We start from the raw sequence: 20,089 nt of genomic DNA on the forward strand, positions 1-20,089 counted from the left end.
CACAATTATTCAACATCACTTCCCCATACCTTGTCAAAAAGCATTCACCCCACCTCCATCTCCTAAAACATGTAGTTGGCCAATGGCTGGTTGGCCACTGTGTGAACAGAGTGCTGGACTAGATGGACCCTTGGTCTGATCCAGCATGGCACTACTTATGTTCTTATGTCTGCACAACCACCATTTTGCAAAGCACACTGGAATACATTTGAGCCCTACGTACATATCCCCCTAGCCGACCTTAGTACACCTACCTGAACAATTCATCAGATTTTTAGTCATACTTTATTGGTTCAGACTATTACTGAAGAACCTACAGACCCAAGGGTGCAGTAAGCCTTATTTCTACCAAAAGAAATCTAATACAAGCCAACATTAATATTTGTAATCTCTATTAAGAGGGCAAATGCCATTGGGGTAGTTTATACTTCCCCCTCCTCTGACAGGTAAAGTGGATCAGAAACAGACCTTAATAATACTGGCACATTTGCTGTTTTCTAGCTAATATATTAATAATCTATTATTTATTTATATAGCACTATCTGTGTGCATGGTGCTGCCCCAAGGAGTTTGCAATTTAAGATTTGACACAGGGTAAATAAATAAATAAATAAATAAAGAGTTAGACAGGGAAGAAATATGTTTCCAGTTACATGTACTTACATTTAGTTATAGGCGCAATTATAGTAAAGCATGGGGGGGGGGTTTTTCTGCCAGAACATAGCTTACAAAAATTCAGTATTGCTTTGATCACAGCTTGCATGATTAGGTTAATAAGAAATGATAATTTAATTAAAGCTACTTACTGAACCTTCATAAAATATACAATCAGCATTCAAATGGATATAGATATGAACCACACTTTTCAATTCCACACATGAAAATAAATTTCATCAAACACTGCATTAGGGCTTAGTGGAACTCTGCTAGGACCCAGCGGGAGGACTGAGGAGGAACTAAGTGGGGGAAACAAGCCAAGGAAAGCCACAGTGCCCGATTGTCTGTTGGGTTAACGAGCCAACAACCAACTCATGTTTTTTTCTCAGGGTGGCTTAGTGTGATGTGCAAACTTGCCCAATGTTTCTAACTAGTCACATTTTGTTTGCAAAAATGATATTGGCAAACCTTTAGTGATATTTCAAGCACCAATTACAAGACCTTATTTATTTATTACATTTTTATACCGCCCAATAGCTGAAGCTCTCTGGGCGGTTCACAAAAAGCTTCAAAGCTTTAGAATATGGGCTCTTTATCAAACATATTGAGGCAGCTGTTATGGCTAACACTATTTTTGCCAGTATCACACCACAAAGTAATTTAGTAGGGTTAAGGGATTGCTTTGAGCATTTGTGCCTGGATCCCAGATTATTGCTTTCGATTTGCCTTCGCTCCCTAATTTCTTCCTCTATTTTTCAGTTCATTAAATCTGTATTTGAAGACTTTGCCCTAGTTTCGCACATTTCAAAAATGATATCTTCTTAGAAAGAACTTTATTTAGGGAATGTTGTGTTTGGTAAACCAACCAGGTTTCAACAAAGCACTAATCTAAATTCACTGTGTCCTACAGAACACAACATAGTAAGAATTATGTAATGCTGCCTAAATTTTACATAGCCAATACACAGCGAGTTCTTGCCTGGATGACTATGTAGGCTTCATGAAAGACATAGATATTATGTGATCAATAAATATTTATGAATATACAAGCACAGTGTAGTAAGGAATTAATTTTTAGCATATAAAACTGGTCTATCAGGAAACCTGCTTGAGTGTTTCAGAGACAAATATGAATGCCACTATGGGAAACAATTACTAGCACTGCTGAGTGGCAATAAACTCTTCAGCAAAATTTTAATTGCAGCATCCTCCAAATCTATGCCAGATACAAAGACATTATCAAGATATATATCCCCCACACATAGTTCATAATGTGGGTTCTTTGTGAAGAACAGCAGGATATAAATCAAATAAATAAAAACTTCACCTTACTATGGAGATTGATGAAACAGTCTTTTATGATGTTTTACCATTCTTTTATTCTTGAATTGTATTTTTATTAATTATCTTATATGCATTTTTGTAACCACTCTGGAGTTACTGTTCAAGGGACGGTCGGAATAAAGAATGGTCTGGGAGAAGCAGCTTGTTATTATAAAAATCCCTGGTAGAAGGTTTTTGGACCACAGTGACAATAAGGGACTATTTAAACTACTTAAAAGCCTTTTTCCTTTGCTGTAACTCTGTGTCATTTATTTCAATTATCCTGCTCTTGTTTTCAGAATACTATTACACAGCTTATTAAACCAAGGGGACAGTGGAGTCACTTCTACTCAAGAGCTGTAAGGCATTTATTTATTTAATAAATTTATATACAACACTTCAACTGGAGAACAAGAACAGTCCAGCTGGAGCAGAAGCAAGCAGCTGCCAGACATAGTTTTGCCTCCCCCCCAGCCTGGTTTCTTTTCACGTGGCAGTTGGGGATAGATCATCCCGTAATACAGGCCAACATGATTATTTGCCAAATCTGTCATATAAAAGTTGGCACGTTTTCTTGACGATATGTACAAGTACCACTCTCCTCAAAAGAACCAAAACCATCAGAATGTAATCACATATTGGCAAATATATTTTGATAATCAAATTCAAGTACATCTTGCAGTATTATTTCTTCATATAGATATGAATGCATGTGTATTTTAAAGCCTATAAAAATATTAGATATAAACAACTGCCCAGATGTGTACAAGAATTACTTTGTACAACTATCTAGTTCCATTCCAAGAATAATTTTTGTTGTCCTCATACTAATATCCATAAAAATAAGATGAGTTCCTAAGAGCTAAACAATCTTGAAAGATTTTTTTTTAAAAAAACCTGCTGATCTATCCTAGTCTTACATTGCAAACGTTTCTTAAAAACAAAAAGGAAGAAATCTGTTATGTCAATTAAGGCCAAAGCAAAGAGACTGATTCCCTATGTGTAAATGTTCCTTGCCCTAGCCAAACAGAATCAAAACCAAAACATCACACAATCTATGGAAATGTTGGGTTACCAGAACAGAATGTATAGCTATTAAAATTCCAGGGAAGGGTACCATTTTCAGGAATGGACAAAACCAGATAAGATTTTTTTTAAACCATCAGTTAATAAAATAATGAAGGCCATATCATAGCACTTTCATGATAGTTATATTTTGCAACATGATGAGAATACAAAAATCAGAATGATTCACTGGACTATGTGGTACATTCAGGTGTGGCGGTAGCAACCAGATTGGCAATCTGAATTGTCATGTCAGAGTACCAGGCATTTGGGAGCCATCAGAACTCAGTGGAACAGCACCTGCAGAAGGTCCCAGGTTCAATTGGAGCCTTCTACAGGTAGGGCTTGGGAAGACTCCTGAAACCAGGGGAAACTGCTATTATAATACAATACTGAGGTAGATGGGCCAATGGTCTAACTTGGTATAAGGCACTTTCCTATCTGTAAAATGTATACTGATCCTTCAAAATAGAATATATAAAAAGTCTTCACCTTGTGCTGGAAAATCATCATATAAGGGCCAGCTACCCTCTGGTACAGAGTTCCAAAGCCAAGGCTTCCTATGATTCTAATCATGAGAAATATAACACCATGTCTCAAGCAACATTTCCTGTGATTTCTGGCACCCAGGATATTGTTGTAAGCTAGGGTCTAGGTTACTTGAAGAATCATCTCCTCTCATATACACTTTCCCAGACTCTAAGATCATATTCTTAGGGAATCTTCCAGATGCCTCACAAAGTAAGGTGTATACTAAGGAGAGGGCTTTTTCAGCTGTGGCACCCTGGTTTCGGAATACCCTTCCCAAAAAGGCTCACCTAGCACCTACATTGTGGTCTTTTTGGTGCCAGGTAAAGACCTTTTTTATTTCCCCAGGCTTTTTTAATGTGTTATTGTATTTTAGATCTTTACACTATTGTTGGCTAAGTCTGATTTTATTCAGTTTTAAACTTAGTCCACTTAAAACTTTTAGAGGTTTTATATTATGTTTTATCATGTTCTATTTTATAGATAGTGTTGGCTTTTGAGCAGTATAGAAATGTAATACATAAATAAAATAAGTATGAGTCCTAGGTGACAGCATCTATCATAGGTCCCACTATGATTCCTGTTACTGCTGCAGCTGCCATTTCATAGAATCATAGAATAGCAGAGTTGGAAGGGGCATGCAAGGCCATCGAGTCCAACCCCCTGCTCAATGCAGGAATCCACCCTAAAGCATCCCTGACAGATGGTTGTCCAGCTGCCTCTTGAAGGCCTCTAGTGTGGGAGAGCAGTGAGGGAGGCTCCAGTCCTTATTATGTTCTTGCCGTCGTTATAAGCATACTGAACTGCACTTCAGAGGGGTGTGAGGGTTTAATTCCCTCATTTTGAAAATAATGTTTATTGAGCCCACTCCAAGTCAAGTTGGAGCCAGGGAGTTCAGCCATCATGAATGAGTTCTAATATGACTGAAAAAACAAATTACCATCTGGCCAGAACAAAGCACGACTGCAACTGAAGTCATGGGCTCATGTTCCAAGAAGATTATTTTTGTATCATCAGAAATCAATTCATGCCTGTTCACAGATTCCTTCTATGGGAAGATACCTTTAAAAGGAGTAGATTAACTTGTTCAGTAGCACAGTTCTTCAGTGAAATGTAATCTAGTTTCAGAGGGCTGAACGTAGGAAGCTGTCTTATACTGAGTAAGACCGTTCTAGTACTAGAACTGTCAGACCATTCAGCCTAATACTGTCTGTGAACCGCCCAGAGAGCTTCGGCTATTGGGCAGTATAAAAATGAAATAAATAAACTAACTAACTAACATTGACTGACTATAGCTCTCCAGTGTTTCAGGCAGTTTTCCAGCCCTACTGGAAATGCCAAGGATTGAACTTGAGACCTTTTGCATGCAAAGCATCCGTCGCTCCAAATCGCAGCCCAGAGTACCTACTATCTGCTTCGGCTGATACACCAGCTGCGCCCCTTCCTAGAATTAGAAGACCTAAAAACGGTAGTGCACGTGCTGGTAACTTCGAGGCTCAACATCTGCAATGCACTGTACATAGGGCTATCTTTGTACCTAGTCTGGAAACTTCAATTAGTTCAAAATATAGTAGCCAGGTTGGTCACCTGTATACCTAGGGGTGACAGCAATTTTAAAATCACTTCACCGGCTTCCAATGAGTTTCCAGGGACATATCAAGTGTTGTTATCCAGGTTACCTGTGGGATAGCCTTTTCCCGTACAATTCTCCCCACACACTCAGGTCCTTTTGGAAGGGTCTACTCCAGTCAACCACAACTAGGCTGACAACTGTTACCCAGAGGACCTTTCCTTCTACCACCCCCAGACTGTGTTATGGGCTGCCGGAGGAGATTTGTCGGCTTAATACTCTCTCTGAGTTTAAGATAGCCATAAAGACTAGTCTCTTCTGGTAGGCCTACCCAGATGAATTTTAAACCTAAGAATTTTAAGATGTTATGACTGTGATTTTAATATTGTATTAGTTTTATATGCTCTTTTAACTAGTTTTATGTATTATATTATATTTAATGTTGTTCCCTGCCTCAATCCAGAGGGAGAGGCGGAAAAGAATTAAAAATTATTATTATTATTATTATTATTATTATTATTATTATTATTATTATTATATTATTATTCCACTGAGCTGCAATACCTCCCAAAGCTATAGGCTAATTGATTGCCTTCTCCTATATAAACTAGATCAACCGCTGTGATCTTCTGAGATCTTCGCACTTCCACAACCAACAGGTGTCATCAAGTAGCAGTGCATAAGCAGGCCTTCTCAGTAGTGGCACCCATCCTCTGGAACACTCTCCCACATGTGATTTGAGAGGTGGAAACTGTGGCAAACTTCAAACGCCTCTTGAAAATGCATTTCTTCACTCAGGCTTTCCCTGACATGTAATAGATAAAGACACTACTTTTTGTTTTGTTTACTGCTTTTTGTTTTTAAAGGTAATAATTGTTTTATTTTGTTTTTCTATTGTATGTGTTTTTATATAACAACATGGAAATCTTGAGATGTCAAGTGCTACAAAAGCAGCTTAAACAAACAAACAAACAAACCCCATCCAATACAAATTGACATGTAGACAACAGTAGGAATTTGTCCACTAATTCCTAGCTATCCCATCACCCACATCAGTCTATCCTTAGGCTTTCTATATAATCAGATCACAGCAAAGCTTAAGGTGATTCCATTCCCACTTGAGAAAGTACAGAACTACAACTTGTATCTACTTGCCCTCCAAAGAACTCAGTGACACTTTAGTCCAAGTTTTCCCAACCTGGTGCCCTCCAGATGTGTGACTACAGTTCCCATCATATTGGCCACTGACCATGCTAGCTGAGGATGGGAGCTGTAGTCAAGCACATCTGGAGGTTGTCAGGTTGGAGAAGACCATTTTAGTCCTACAATAACTCCCATCACCTGTGTTAGGTTACAAGATAGTAACTTGTCCAAAGTCACCCAGTGTGCTTCATAGATTAGCAGGGAACTAAACTTGGATTTATCACATCCCACACAATGTTCTATAACATAGTAGTTCATTGCAACATTTTAAAATTAAGAACCACAACCACAAACCAAGTCAATGCTGAAGTCCAAGTTTGACTCCATTAAAAGCAAACAAAAACTGTCAGGTTGCCTAACAACATATTCATCCTTTTCTGTTTCTCCCTCTTCACAGCATGCACAATTTGCCACAGAGGGATAATAAACATCTCCATGGTTCCACTTATCTACAATTATTAGGCAGTTGTAGGTAACTGGCACAAGAGATGCACATAATAGGCTGTTTACACTAACCCACACTCAGTGGTTGAGTGCGGGTTGTTTGTTGAACTGTGGGTTGTTGAACTGTGGGTTGTTGTGCTGTTTGAACGCAGCCAGGGTGGCTTGTTATTTTCTTGAATAAGCCACCTTGAGAACCCATGGTTTGTTGCTGAGTTGTTCAGGGTGCTTAACAAGCCACACTGTATGGTTAACAAGACACCAGGCTGTATTCAGACAACACAATATCCCACCCTTCAGAAAATGTGCTGCGTTCAGACAACACGCTAACCCATGGTTCAACAGACAACCCACACTCAACCACTGAGTGTAATTTAGTGTGTTGTATTTCCCTCAGAGAAACAAAATTTGCCTTATTTAACAATAGGCACAGCAATCCTAACCACAGCTGACTGAGGGGGATTAGGATGTGGTGGGTAACATCCACCAGACAGGAGCTCTGATGGAGGGGAAGCATGTCCATCACAGAGCCCCCTGTTACAGTTGTGGAAAGCTCCACAGGCATAAATCTACTGCTGGCAGTGCTCCCGCCATTGGTAGACTCTAAAATGGGCTGTTTGGGGAGTAAATTGAAGGTGGCTTTGAAATATTAACTTCTTCTGCCTCATACTTCTTGCATCTCTCCCAAACATTCTCTACAGTTGCGTGCAAATCTCTGAACAGCACAAACCTATTTAAAATATTTCATTTCTTCATTATAACAGCTTCAATGTAACCCTTTAAATCAATGCAAGTCACCTGGTCAAAGTTTTCTGCACTGGGAAGTATCTTTGGCCATCTAGACCATTTTACTATCCTATCTCTTCCTCTCCTTCCTCAACCATTTCAACCTTTTTACCTTGAAGATCTTAATTATGAACTACATTTTCTAGGAGGTAATTACAAACTATATTTCTAGGAAATAGTTGGCAGTTACCAGGGTAGGTGGGTGAATTAGCAGCACACAATATAACTTGCGGGGAGGTAACGAGCGGGGTACCGCAGGGCTCAGTCCTGGGCCCAGTGCTCAACATTTTTATTAATGATTTGGCCGAGGAGGTGCAGGGAACGCTTATCAAATTTGCAGACAACACAAAATTGGGTGAGACAGCTAATACCCCGGAAGACAGAAACAAATAGGTATAATGTCAGTATGAAGTTAAAACCAGATCCTCAGATGTAAGTATCCAGAAGTTAGCAGCATTTAAAGAGCAAACAACACTGACTAATGTAGAACTTATGTGGCTACAGTGACATGCCTATAAAAATAAAATGAAGGAATATGAGGTCACATTTTTGTGCTTGTTTAGAAAGAGGATAAACAGGTATATGAACAGAACACGAATAAAGTTTCTGGTACCTTTCTTGAGTACAACAGCAAGTTGATAGTGCAAATACAGCTGATACATGAAGCAAGACTAAATTGCACAGTGGGGAATATATTCAGTGTTTTGACATTCTTAATTCAAGTTCTTAGCAAGAAGGTTAAGTCTTTGCTAATGCAGAAGCTGTCAAAATGCCTCCAGTTCACACACCTTGTGGTCCAAAAGATTGTGCACCCCTGACATACAGCCTGCACATGTATCTCCCCCTATAGGTTGCCTGTGAGGTGGTTGGGTTGCCTGTGAGATGGTTGTTTATAGTTTAAAAACTATTCATTTTTAAGTAAGTGGTAATAGAAAAGCTTCCTTTGTCATAATTAGGAGGTTGCTTTAAAGTGTGATTTTGCCCTTTGAGGTCAGGTGTCTTAGGACCGTCAAGATCTCATAAGGTCAGAAGATACTATTATAGGCTATTAGTTCAACCCCCTGCTGCAGAACAGGACCATACTTCTATTTACCTCTTGCAGGATAAATCCATAGAATTCACATTACAGTGACCTACAGTCAAAGAACAAGTCTCATACTACTGTGAATAACTAATTCCAGAGGGGTAGCCAATATAGTGTTGCAACAATTTTAGTGGTACCTTAAAGTCTTATGATATATTGCAATTCACTTAGGAGACAACCCCATGGTTTGCGCTCCTGATAGACAAGAGGGCTCTGAATCCGCTTACCCTATCCCCTGCCAGTTAAGGGGTGGGAGAAGGACAATCCGCAATCAGAGCTCCTCGTACTCATAGCTCTGTCTACAGGCGTGGAGGAAGACATCCGCATCATCCTTTGGCACCCCAGATGCTACCTAGGGACCACAGGATTGCGCTCTTTGTTGACATATTACCAATGACATGCCAAACATAATACTGAAAAGATTTTCTGTATGGTTAAAATGAACTAATATAATTTTTAAAAGGGCAACATTCTGTGACTAGATCAAAAATATAACCTTTGGAGATTTGGCTATAACTTCTACGGTAGCCCAGAATGTATTTGCACTGAAATTAATAATGCATCACCTGATGCATCCAAGGATACAATCACAACTTTTCAATAACAATCACAATACTAGAAAGAAATTAACTGCCATGATCACAAGAATTTCTATGTAGCTGCAGACATATTTGTGGGCATGCTGAGGGTATGTTATTGTTGCACATACAAATGCATCACTAAAGCAATTCACACTCTTATGAAGATTTTAAACATCTGAACTGGCTCTTAGTGTTCAGCATTCAATAAGGATGAAATAAATGCCATAAAAAGGTATAGTGATTAGAGTGTCCTTGAAGGTAGGGGAAGGTAAAATACAAAGCCATGTATTCCTCTAATTATTAAATATCTTATTAATGATGCTCTTCATGCTATACATTTTAGTGTAATCAACAGCCCTGTGCTTAGAAAGAGAAGCCTGATGTAACTATCCATTTTCTAAGTGATTTGACAGCCTGACTGAGCTATTAGAATTCAGGTACGTTTGGGGAAACCCATTAACAATTTTTAGAAACAGTTGTTACGGATTGGTTGTGTTCAGATAATGGGATTGGCTGTGTTCAGATAACTGACAAACAGCTAATTCTAATGGAGTATCACACCTTTTATTACTCCTGAAAGTTTCCCAGAACCTCAGAAATATTTTTGGTTTACATTTGCAGTGCAATTTCAACTAAAAAACTTGTCAAATAAAGATGCCACAAGCCTCTATGTTTACAGAATGACGTTGTATTTATCTGGCATTGAAACAATGACCCTTCACTTCCTTTGAACACAGTGCAGTGGCCTATTCCAAACCCGGAAATAAACAGCAATTGGACTGTGTTTCTGCTACTGCCTAAGTGGAAACCCTTCAATAGGCTTGGCTAGCAATAGTTGGCAAAAGGAAATTCACATTACACCATGGTATTAAAATATGCTTTATAAATGCACGTCTGTATCAAAGTAATATCAAAGAGCACAGTACTATAAGGCATTTTAAACCAGCAATACCGTTAAATATCTCCCCAAAAACACATATTTAGGTAAGAAAGTGGTATCTTCTTTATATACTTCCACTGAGAAACAATTTCTAATCCAGTTAATTAAATAATTTCAAAAAGTTCACAGTATTTATTAAAAGCTCAGTGAAATGGTCTAAACAAGACAAATAGCTTAGCTAGACCTTCAGTATATTTGATTCATGTTCCAGTTCTGCCTCTGCTCTACTGAATGGCTGTGATCAAAGTAGAGGCAACCTACCTATGGGTGGAATCTTCACCTCAATACCACTTTATCCAGGATGTGTAAGAAAGGTACACAGTGCATCTCAAATACTAGCTTCTCTTCCAAACTTATTCTACCTTTTGCTGCCTGCTTTCCCCAGTGGGAGCACACAACAAATCTGTGTGTGAGCATGTATGTACAGCCACAGACACTTCTATACATGAGGACCCACAGACTGAGGCCAAGAGATATTAAAAACGTTCATCAGGAGTTCCTACTTCTTCTCACCTTCACTGTCATGCCCAACTTAAGTACCACCTACCCAATAAGCTCAATACTTGATTACATACAGGAATGACTGCAAATTGGTTATGTATATACCAGCTCCTTCCCCAAAGATAGTATGCTGGCCCTCACTGAAGGACTCAAAGACCTAACTTTAAAAAGTGATCATAGCTGGCCAGTAAACTAACTATTACCAGTAAATCCCACAAAATCATGCATTTTCCATTACTGGTATCCCCCCTCCCCCATTTTTTAAAGAAGTCATGCTATTTCATTAATTTCATACACAAACATGCACAACAACTACCAAAAGATATTTAAAACTGCTATAATTATTGCTTTAATTTTTTGTTATTAGTTTGAATTATATTCTATTTTTTAAAATTATACTTTTATGTTCAGGAGTAGGAAGGGAAAACTAAATACCTGATCAGTCTACAAGTTTAGAAGCAAAACAGAAATCACACTGATTTCCACAGGACTATTCACAATTGTTTCTAATATCCCATAACTGTGCATTCCAAACTAATCATATAGCAAAAGTAAAACAAAGGATGTTCAACCATAAACCTTAAACCATGAACTCACACTGAAGGAGTTTCAATATTACTTCTTTGGTTATTATACGTAAAAAGAAGCTTCAGAGGAAAAAAGCTATCTATAGTTACAGATGAGGTAAGTATATTACTCAGCAATTGTGCCTTGTGATTAATCTTTTAAAAACTGGAAGTCATTTTTTCCTTTCCTGCTTGAATGCTGAGCACTGAAAAATAAAGTATAAACTACAAAGAACTTGATCCAGTTCTGAAGAAACTGATTAGATTACTCAATTGTCAGAAAAGGTCACATGAACAGACATTCCTTGGAGATTTTGCCTGAACTGGCAAATGAGGTCCATTGGCTGTGTTTGGTACCATGACAAGAATGAGCTTTAGCGATCCTTAGGGGCTGTGAGGTTCAGAAACTTTCACCTCCATTTTATATTGACCACAGTTTGAATCCAACAAACTGTGATTAATCTTAATTAAGGTTAGTGGAAACAAGCCAACTTCAAATCATAATTTAGAAAGCTGGCTTGTTGCCACTAACAATAGTTAAGATTGATCACAGGGTTCCAACGTCACACTAATTGCAGTTAATCTAAAGCAGAAGATTTCAATTTCCTCCTCACAGCTACAGCAGAGAGGGGTGGGGGAGTGTGTGAACTCAAGGCTCACTGCAGCTCATTTCATGCGTGATGTCCAAACCCGGCCATTGTGATTGAGCTGATTCAGTTCTACCTCAGCTACGGATTCAGTTAAGCTACACATCCATCAGCCTTCAGCAGCTTCCAGAGTGTTGTAACAGTAAACACAATGAAGACATTAAAAGCACTTTTGCAATATAGAAGTGCTTCACAAATGACAGATATTAGTAATAAGATGAGTAATTAATTTTACTGAGTGACTACATTTGTTTTTTGTTTTTGTTTTACAATTTTTAAAAGGCTGAAAAAAAGTTCTTTTTAAAAAATGTCTACAGGTTTTACTGGATGGAAAAAAAGCTTAAAAGTATAACTAAATTAGAGCACAATTTTAAAGTTTAAAAATGCAATTCAAAACAGATGCAGGAAAAGACCAAAAAGTTACTGGCTAGTCACATGATTTTCTTTTTTAGGGGTAGGTAAATTACATTCACAATTTTTCCATCGTGTGTGGTTTGAAAACACTAGTTGTAAACATGCACCGGTGATTCAAAGTAATGTATCAGATCAACGGAAGAAAAGAAAATGTATTTTAAAACCCTTCGTGGACAGTTTCATGGGTTGTTCTTAAAGCTAAACATAAAAACAAGAACAGCATGAACCAGCTGTAGAATTTTAACATTTACTTTACAGTAAGAACACAATTGTGCTCTTTATACATTTCCACAAAATTAGTACACTTTCTTAACGTTGATCAGCTGCTCCTTTGATATTTCATCACTTTCTCTCCTCCCCCTAAGATATTTGTGGAATCTTTTCCTGTAACCTAGAAAGCACACATAGATTGTCCCCCTAAAAGTATGACCAACTTAACACCATGGAACTTACTTCCAAGTAAACATTTATAGTACTGCACTGTTAGATACTACAGATCTGTAATGTTTGCACTGCATCATGGTCAGAATTGCAATTTTTCAGAATTACAACACCATTATGACATCCAGAAATAGGTAACAGGCAGAGGGTAGGCACAAGTATCACGTACAAAATATGAACACAGCAACAGGCAGAAGTTGGAAAGTAGGTTCTTAAATCATCGTATATTATTTTCAATCACTTAAGTTGGGAAAAGTTAGTCATGGAGGAATAGGAAGAGAATCTACTGTTGCCGTGTAGGGGAGAGATAGTTTTAACACAGTGTTCTCTCTGATCACCTAGTCGTTCACTTCACTTTTTACCAGTAGTTAACAAACATGTCACTAGTGGGGTGAAACTCTAGAAACACTCAAAAGTTTGGAGACTCTTTCCAGCCCCTTCTTCTCCTTGTTGTCCCAAAAAGAAAAGCATATTTAAGGCCCAAACGTACATGCCTGTCTGTAGGGATAAAATATACAAAACGTACCAAAATAAAGCCACAGTTCTGACCCCCTGAGTTCAACTGAAGGGGGACGGCGGCGGCATGTTCCCTCAGGCACCGTCTTTTAACATACTAGACCCCCTGCACTGGTGGGCAAACCCAGTCCCTCCGAAACGCCCTCCAGTTTTCTCCCAGCCCTGGAGACCCCCCTCCCTTCCTCCAAGCCGTTTCCTCAGAAATTACCGGCCATCCCACCCCCCACCCCTCAACGTAGTCGCGCCCGAGTTATTCTGAAAAGCAAACAAAAAGAGGGTGGCGGCGGCGGCGTGAACCAGCGACGCCGAGAGCCGGAGCTGAGCTTCAGGGGCGAGGTGTGGAGGGCAGCAACCTCAGGGTTGGCTGGGGTCGGCGGCGCTTTATCCTCACCTTGGTGGCCATGGTGGGGCTGTGGCAGCGAGTCTCCCCCCTACCCGGGAATGAGCCCTGGCTGGTTGCTCTGCCTCTGGGTCCCTCCTACTGGGCCGCGGCGCTGGGGGAGGAGGAATAGGAAGAGGAGGAGGGTGGTGGCGGCGGCGGCTCCTGTGCCTTTTTCAGCCAGCCTGCCGCCCGCCGCCACCTCTTCCTGTTGTCCAGCGCCTGAGGCGGTCTGGCTGCTCGTCCGACGGCAGGGTAGGAGCTCCTGAACTCACGACAGGGCAGAGTCCAGGCTGCTGAGGGAGCCCCCTGCGCTTCCTTTCGCCTGCCTTTCCCTTTGCCTCTTCCTCGTCCGTTCACCCATATCCAGGGGCGGAGTTTCACTAGGGCGTCCCGAAACCCAGGCGAGGAAAAGGACGGGAAGAAGTCGCCGCCGCCTCGCAAGCCCACCCTGGCGCACGTGACGCAAAAAGGCACCCTCGCCGCCCGCCACAGGCGACTTCGCGGGGGGCGAGGGAGTTGGGATGGAGATTCCCTCTTCCTAATTAGTATTCCTCCTCATCCTTCGCTGCCGAGATCGTAGTGGCGACTGCATTACCAACTAATTTTTCCCCCGACACCGGAAGCTTTAAGCGTCAGCGTCAGGGATGTTACTTGATCATATAAGGATGTTTATTATTTGTGGAGCACCTAAAAAAACTAGACTCTGTTGAGAACACATAAGAAGGCAGGCCCTGTTTAATATGAATAGTTTTAATATTAATACTACTAGTAAAAACAACAACAACAACAACGAGTAAATATTTACATGGCATTTTAGAGCGTTGAAAACGCTTCTGACTATGGCTGCAATCCCAAACATATAGTAGGGAGTAAGTCCCGCTGAACGCAGTAAGACTTCTGTATAGGACTTTACTGACATATTAGGCGGCAGCCCCACTTACCTAGCTGGGAGGAAGCCCCATTGAACTCCATAAGACTTCCGTCTTACTGAATAGACATGCATCACATCAGATCGTTCTCTTAGGATGGTTCTGATGCACACTTTCTTGGGAGTAACCCCTGTTTGAGGCAATTACTTTCTTTTTAGCAAATGATTTGCACTGTTCAAGTCTTGTGCCACCTTTAAAACCTACTCCATGGCAATACGGGCAGCAAAAAAGCTTTTTTTACCTGCCACTATTGCATCTGCAAAGAACCGTCCAGCGGAGCTGTTTCGTGTGGTCAGGGGCCTTTTACATATTGCCCCCCAAGAAGAGAATTCAGACCTTTCAACAGCCTTCTGTGACCAATTTCCTCAGCACTTTGCAAACAAAATCGCTCGGATCCGTTCTGACTTGGATGTTATAGTTGATATGGACCCAGTGAATGTAACTTTGGTACTTGCTTGTCTAGTATAATTGGATACCTTTCAATTTGCACAGCCTGATGATATGGACAAGGTCCTTGGAGAGGTGAGAGCCACCATGTGTGTAGTTGATCCTTGCCCTTCTTGGCTTATAAAAGCAGCCAGAGGGGGACTGGCCAAGTGAGTAGGTGGAGTGATCAATGCCTCCCTTCGCCAAGGTATGGTGCCAACCTGCTTGAAGGAGGCAGTGGTGAGACCCACATTGAAAAATCCAACCTTGAACCCCACGGTAATTGGATAATTACCTGCCAGTCTCCAATATTTCATTTTTGGGCAAAGTATTGGAGCGTGTGGTGGCCTCCCAACTCCAGGGATTCCTGGATGAGACAGATTATCTAGATTCATTTCAATCTGGCTTCAGGCCTGGTTATGGGACAGAAACAACTCTAGTCACCTTGGTGGATGACCTATGCCAGGAACTGGACAGGAGGAGTTTGTCCCTGTTGGTTCTGCTGGACCTCTCAGCGGCATTCGATACCATCGACCATGGTATCCTTCTGGGCTGCCTTGCTGGGATGGGACTTGAAGGCACTGTTTTACAGTGGCTCCATTCCTTCCTGGATGGGTGGATCCAGATGGTGGTGCTGGGGGACTCCTTTTGACTTCTTGGCCATTGGCCTGTGGAGTACCTCAGGGTTCTGTTTTGTCCCTCTTGCTATTTAACATATACAGTACATGAAACCATTGGGAGAGGTTATCCGGAGTTTTGGGGTGCGGTGCCACCAGAACGCTGATGACACCCAACTCTACTACTCCTTTCCACCCAATTCTAAGGAAGCAGTTTCTGTGCTAAACCGGTGTCTGTCGGCAGTAATGGACTGGATGAGGGCAAACAAATTGAAGTTTAATCCAGACAAGACAAAGGTGCTCCTGGTCAGTCGAAAGGCAGATTAGGGAATAGGGATTCAGCTTGTGCTGGATGGGGTTACACTCCCCCTGAAGACACAGGTTCACAGTTTGGGTGTACTTCCGGATTCAGCCCTGAGCCTGGATGCCCAGGTTTCAGCAGTGGCCAGGAGTGCATTTGCACAGTTAAAGCTAGTGAGCCAGCTGAGCCCGTTCCTAGAGATGTCAGACCTGGCCACGGTGAAACATGCCTTAGTTACATCCCGATTGGATTACTGTAATGTGCTTTACATGGGCCTGCCTTTAAAGAGTGTTCAGAAACTTTAGCTGGTTCAAAGAGCGGCAGCTAGAGTGTTGACCGGGGCTGGTTACAGGGAGCATACAACTCCCCTCTTAAAATAGCTCCACTGGCTTCCAGTCTGTTTCCAGGCACAGGGCTCCTGTATCTTTAAAGTTGTATAGAAAAGGGAATTTCAGCAAGTGTCATTTGAATGCATGTAGCACCTGGTGAAATTTTGTCTTCATCATAACAGTTAAAGCTGCAGGAGCCCTGCCCTCTTGACCAGATACAAAAGAGAGTAGGGCACCTGCAGCTTTAAGTATTGTGATGAAGAAGGAATTTCAGCAGATGCTGTATGCATACAAATGACAACTGTTGAAATCCCTTTTCTCTACAACTGTTAAAGATACAGGAGCCCTGTCCTCCTTTTCATATGGTCAGCCTATTCTGGGGAAGCCCTTCTTTCAGTCCCACCACCATCACAGGCATGCCTTGTGGGAACACGTGAGAGGGCCTTTTCAGTGGCTGCTCCAGTGCTCTGGAACTCTCTTCCCAGGGAAGCTAGACTGGCTCCCTCCTCGATGTGCTTTTGGAAGCAGACAAAAACTTTTTTGTTCTGGCAGGGCTTTGTCAATTAATCTGGGCCTCCATCTGTGCTAATGTCTTTTAAAATTGTCATGTAGTTTTAATGTTTTAATATTGGAATATATTTAAAACTTTTGTATATTTCTATTCATAGTTTTTTAAAAGTATATGTTTTAAATTTTGTAAGGCTGCCTTGAGGCTCAGTTCTGGGCAAAAGGCGGGATACAAATAAATATAATAGTAATAATAATTTAAGACAAAGTGATTTTGTCCTAAGCTTTCTCCAAAATGTATGGCAGAATAGGGGTGCGATCCTATGTTTGTTTAGACAGGAAAAGGTCCTACTATTCCAAGTATGCCTAGCTGGGGAACACTGGGAGTTGTAGGCTTCTTTCCGTCTAAACATGCATAGGATTGTGCCCTAAATCTTTTAGTCTTTAAATTGCCACAAGGATATTTGTTCATTTTGGGCCAACACTGTACCTTGATCAAATCCTGAAATCCTTACAACAATGTTATGTAGCTCAATTGTAGTATACCTTAGTGCTTGGTGCCAGTATATTACAGCCTGGGACTCAGGAGAAGTGCACTGGGTGACTCTGGGCCTGTCACTGACTCTCTAAGTCTAACCTACCTCAAAGGGTTGTTGTGAAGATAAAGTGGAGAGGAGGGGACTATGTAAGCCACTCTGGGTTCTGAGCAAGAGGAGGAAAGGTGGGATATACATTTAATAATAAATAAATATCCCACCATTTCTGATCTCCAATGAAATTGATAAGGTCAGGGTAAAGTCTTTCAGCAGTGCCCATTATATATGGCATGCCCTGAATATGTCAGTTGCACAGGAGGCTAGAGTGTAGGGGACGGGATGGTGTAGGAAATGTCCATGCAAACAGATGTCCCTATTTAATTAATTAATTTATTTTAATTTTTATTTTATTTATTACATTTTTATACCGCCCAATAGCCGAAGCTCTCGGGCAGTTCACAAAAATTAAAACCATAATAAAACAACCAACAGTTTAAAAACACAAGTACAAAATACAGTATAAAAAGCACAACCGGGGGGGGATCTACACTATTGCTTTTAAAGCGCTTTAAAGCACTTTGAAAATGTTTTGAAACCTGTATATGCAGTGTGTCCTGGGCCCCAACAGTTGTCAAAACTGTTATAAAGCGCTTTAAAGCAGTAGTGTAGATCCCCCCCAGAATAAAACCATGCAGCAAAAATTGATATAAAATTAAAATACAGAGTTAGAACAGTAAAATTTAAATTAAGTGTTAAAATACTGAGAGAATAAAAAGGTCTTCAGCTGGCGACGAAAGGAGTACAGTGTAGGCGCCAGGCGGACCTCTCTGGGGAGCTCATTCCACAACCGGGGTGCCACAGCGGAGAAAGCCCTCCTCCTAGTAGCCACCTGCCTCACTTCCTTTGGCAGGGGCTCACAGAGAAGGGCCCCTGTAGATGATCTTAAGGTCCGGGCAGGTCCATATGGGAGGAGGCATTCCTTCAAATAATTTAAGGAAAAGGAGGAGAAATCAAGTAAGGGGGTTGCAGTGGGATAGGGACCAAAGAAGGAGAAGTGGTGTGTATATAGATTTAGTGAAATAAAATGTGTTTATGGGTTCTGCCTGTTTTATTATTTCCCAGTGCTACCCAGGCTCATCTGTATAGCTTTCTTAATTATGGCTCTAATATCTGTAATTGAAATAAGCCAAACTAGAATGCAATTTATAAATCTAAGTTTATGAAAAAGCAAGTATAATTCAAATTCTTCTCATTTAAAGCATCTGAGGAATCCATAGTTTCTGTTTCAAACTTTTCAATTGCTCTCTGAATACTTTGGAAAACTGAAGATTTATTTGGATGAAAATCACTGAAACAGATAATAATTAAGAAAGATCAGAGATAGTATGTTACAAATCCATTTCAAAAACAGGTGCTCTATTCTGTAACAAAATGGTAGATATTTTTGGGCAAATATATATTTAAATGTTGTATTCTCCAAGCTCTTCCTTCTAAATTAAAGAAGCTTCAACAGACACACATCCCATTTCTTTCTCCATGGTCTATGCTGTTGCCTGTGGATGGGGGAGGGGTTGCTCTGATGATCTGGGGTAGGCATGGGAATAGGATGACATAGCTATGTTAAAAGGCAAGCTGTCAGCCTTCATTGACTGGGTTATACATATATGCCACAAATTTCTGATCCATGCAATTAACAGCTCAAACAGTAGAATTAGACATCCCTCATCCCATTGAAATCAGTGGATCAGACTACATATTTCTTGCTCCTTCATCTTAAATACAATGGGTTGGATCCAGACTTATTCATGCTTAGAGTAAACCCATTGAAGATAATGGGACAAGTAAGTCATGACTAAGTTTACATTCCAGTTACTTCAGTGAGTTTATTTCAGACAAAGCATGACTAAGGCTGGATCTAACTCAATGACCTGGAAGGACATCTGTGACAAAGCCTATATTCTGAACAGTCCAATAGTGCTAGTCTGGCTACAATCAGATCACTTATCTGAAATATGCTGACTTTTACTCCAAATACACATAGACCTGGTTCACAAGATCACAGGGTGGTTAAGAAGCCACGGCTGCTTGTTAACCCTGCCACATGTGCCGGTCATGTGCTGGATGGATTTCCCTAATTACTTCACTGGTAGGGCTTGCCATGTCATCCGAACACGGATGGCATGGCTTGTTTGAGGGGGCAGTGGCCCTCAAATAACCCATGGGCACACACAGCAGTGTTAATAAGCCACTGCGGCTTATTTCCCTTGCTGCAATTATGAGAACCGGCCCATGCTTAGGTGTGCCTCTTTTCACAATAACCCATCTGGTTGGAACTTCTGCATTGTAAGTCAAGGATCATTAAAAAATTTTTGAAGCAACCTCTAAAGGTGCAATCCTATTTATGTTTAGACATAAAAAATGGCCTACAACTCCCAGCATCCCTCCAGCCAGTCATGCTGGCTGGGGTACGCTAGGAATTGTAGGATATTTTTCTGTCTAAGCATTCATAGGATTGTGCCTTTAGTAAATTTCTGATTGGCCACAAATGCCACTGACTTCAGGGATGTGACTGCTCTCACCGATGGACAAAATAATTCATTTAGTAAGGAAACTGGCCTTTACTAGTATCAAATTCCCATACATATAAGTATGCATTTTGTCTCCCTGGAAACAGAAGTCCAGAGATGTTCTCCTTCAACCCAAATTCTCTGCAAGAAATTCTGGACATGCTCCGAAACCCAAGATCCTACTTTAGTAGGTAAAATGTATCCACCTAAGTTATACTGACTTGTTTGATTT

General features: G+C 40.7%; 1 protein-coding gene across 4 annotated transcripts in view; it reads right to left on the reverse strand.

The window, feature by feature from the left end:
- The window catches only part of SNX9 (sorting nexin 9), a 53,496-nt gene extending 39,557 nt beyond the window's left edge, over positions 1–13,939 (reverse strand). The window contains exon 1 of one of the 4 annotated variants that reach the window (XM_063124501.1): positions 13,918–13,939. Coding sequence is in view for 2 of the 4 variants with exons in the window: in XM_063124500.1 (XP_062980570.1) it covers positions 13,655–13,666 (12 nt within the window). In the remaining 2 variants the exon portion in view is untranslated. Of the gene's footprint in view, positions 1–13,273; positions 13,295–13,654; positions 13,892–13,917 lie in introns of those variants that run through there. The other 3 variants (XM_063124500.1, XM_063124503.1, XM_063124502.1) reach the window with 3 other exon arrangements.
- Between the last annotated feature and the right edge of the window lie 6,150 nt (positions 13,940–20,089).

This window comes from Elgaria multicarinata, chromosome 4 (assembly GCF_023053635.1).
Source record: "Elgaria multicarinata webbii isolate HBS135686 ecotype San Diego chromosome 4, rElgMul1.1.pri, whole genome shotgun sequence".
NCBI lineage: Eukaryota > Metazoa > Chordata > Lepidosauria > Squamata > Anguidae > Elgaria > Elgaria multicarinata.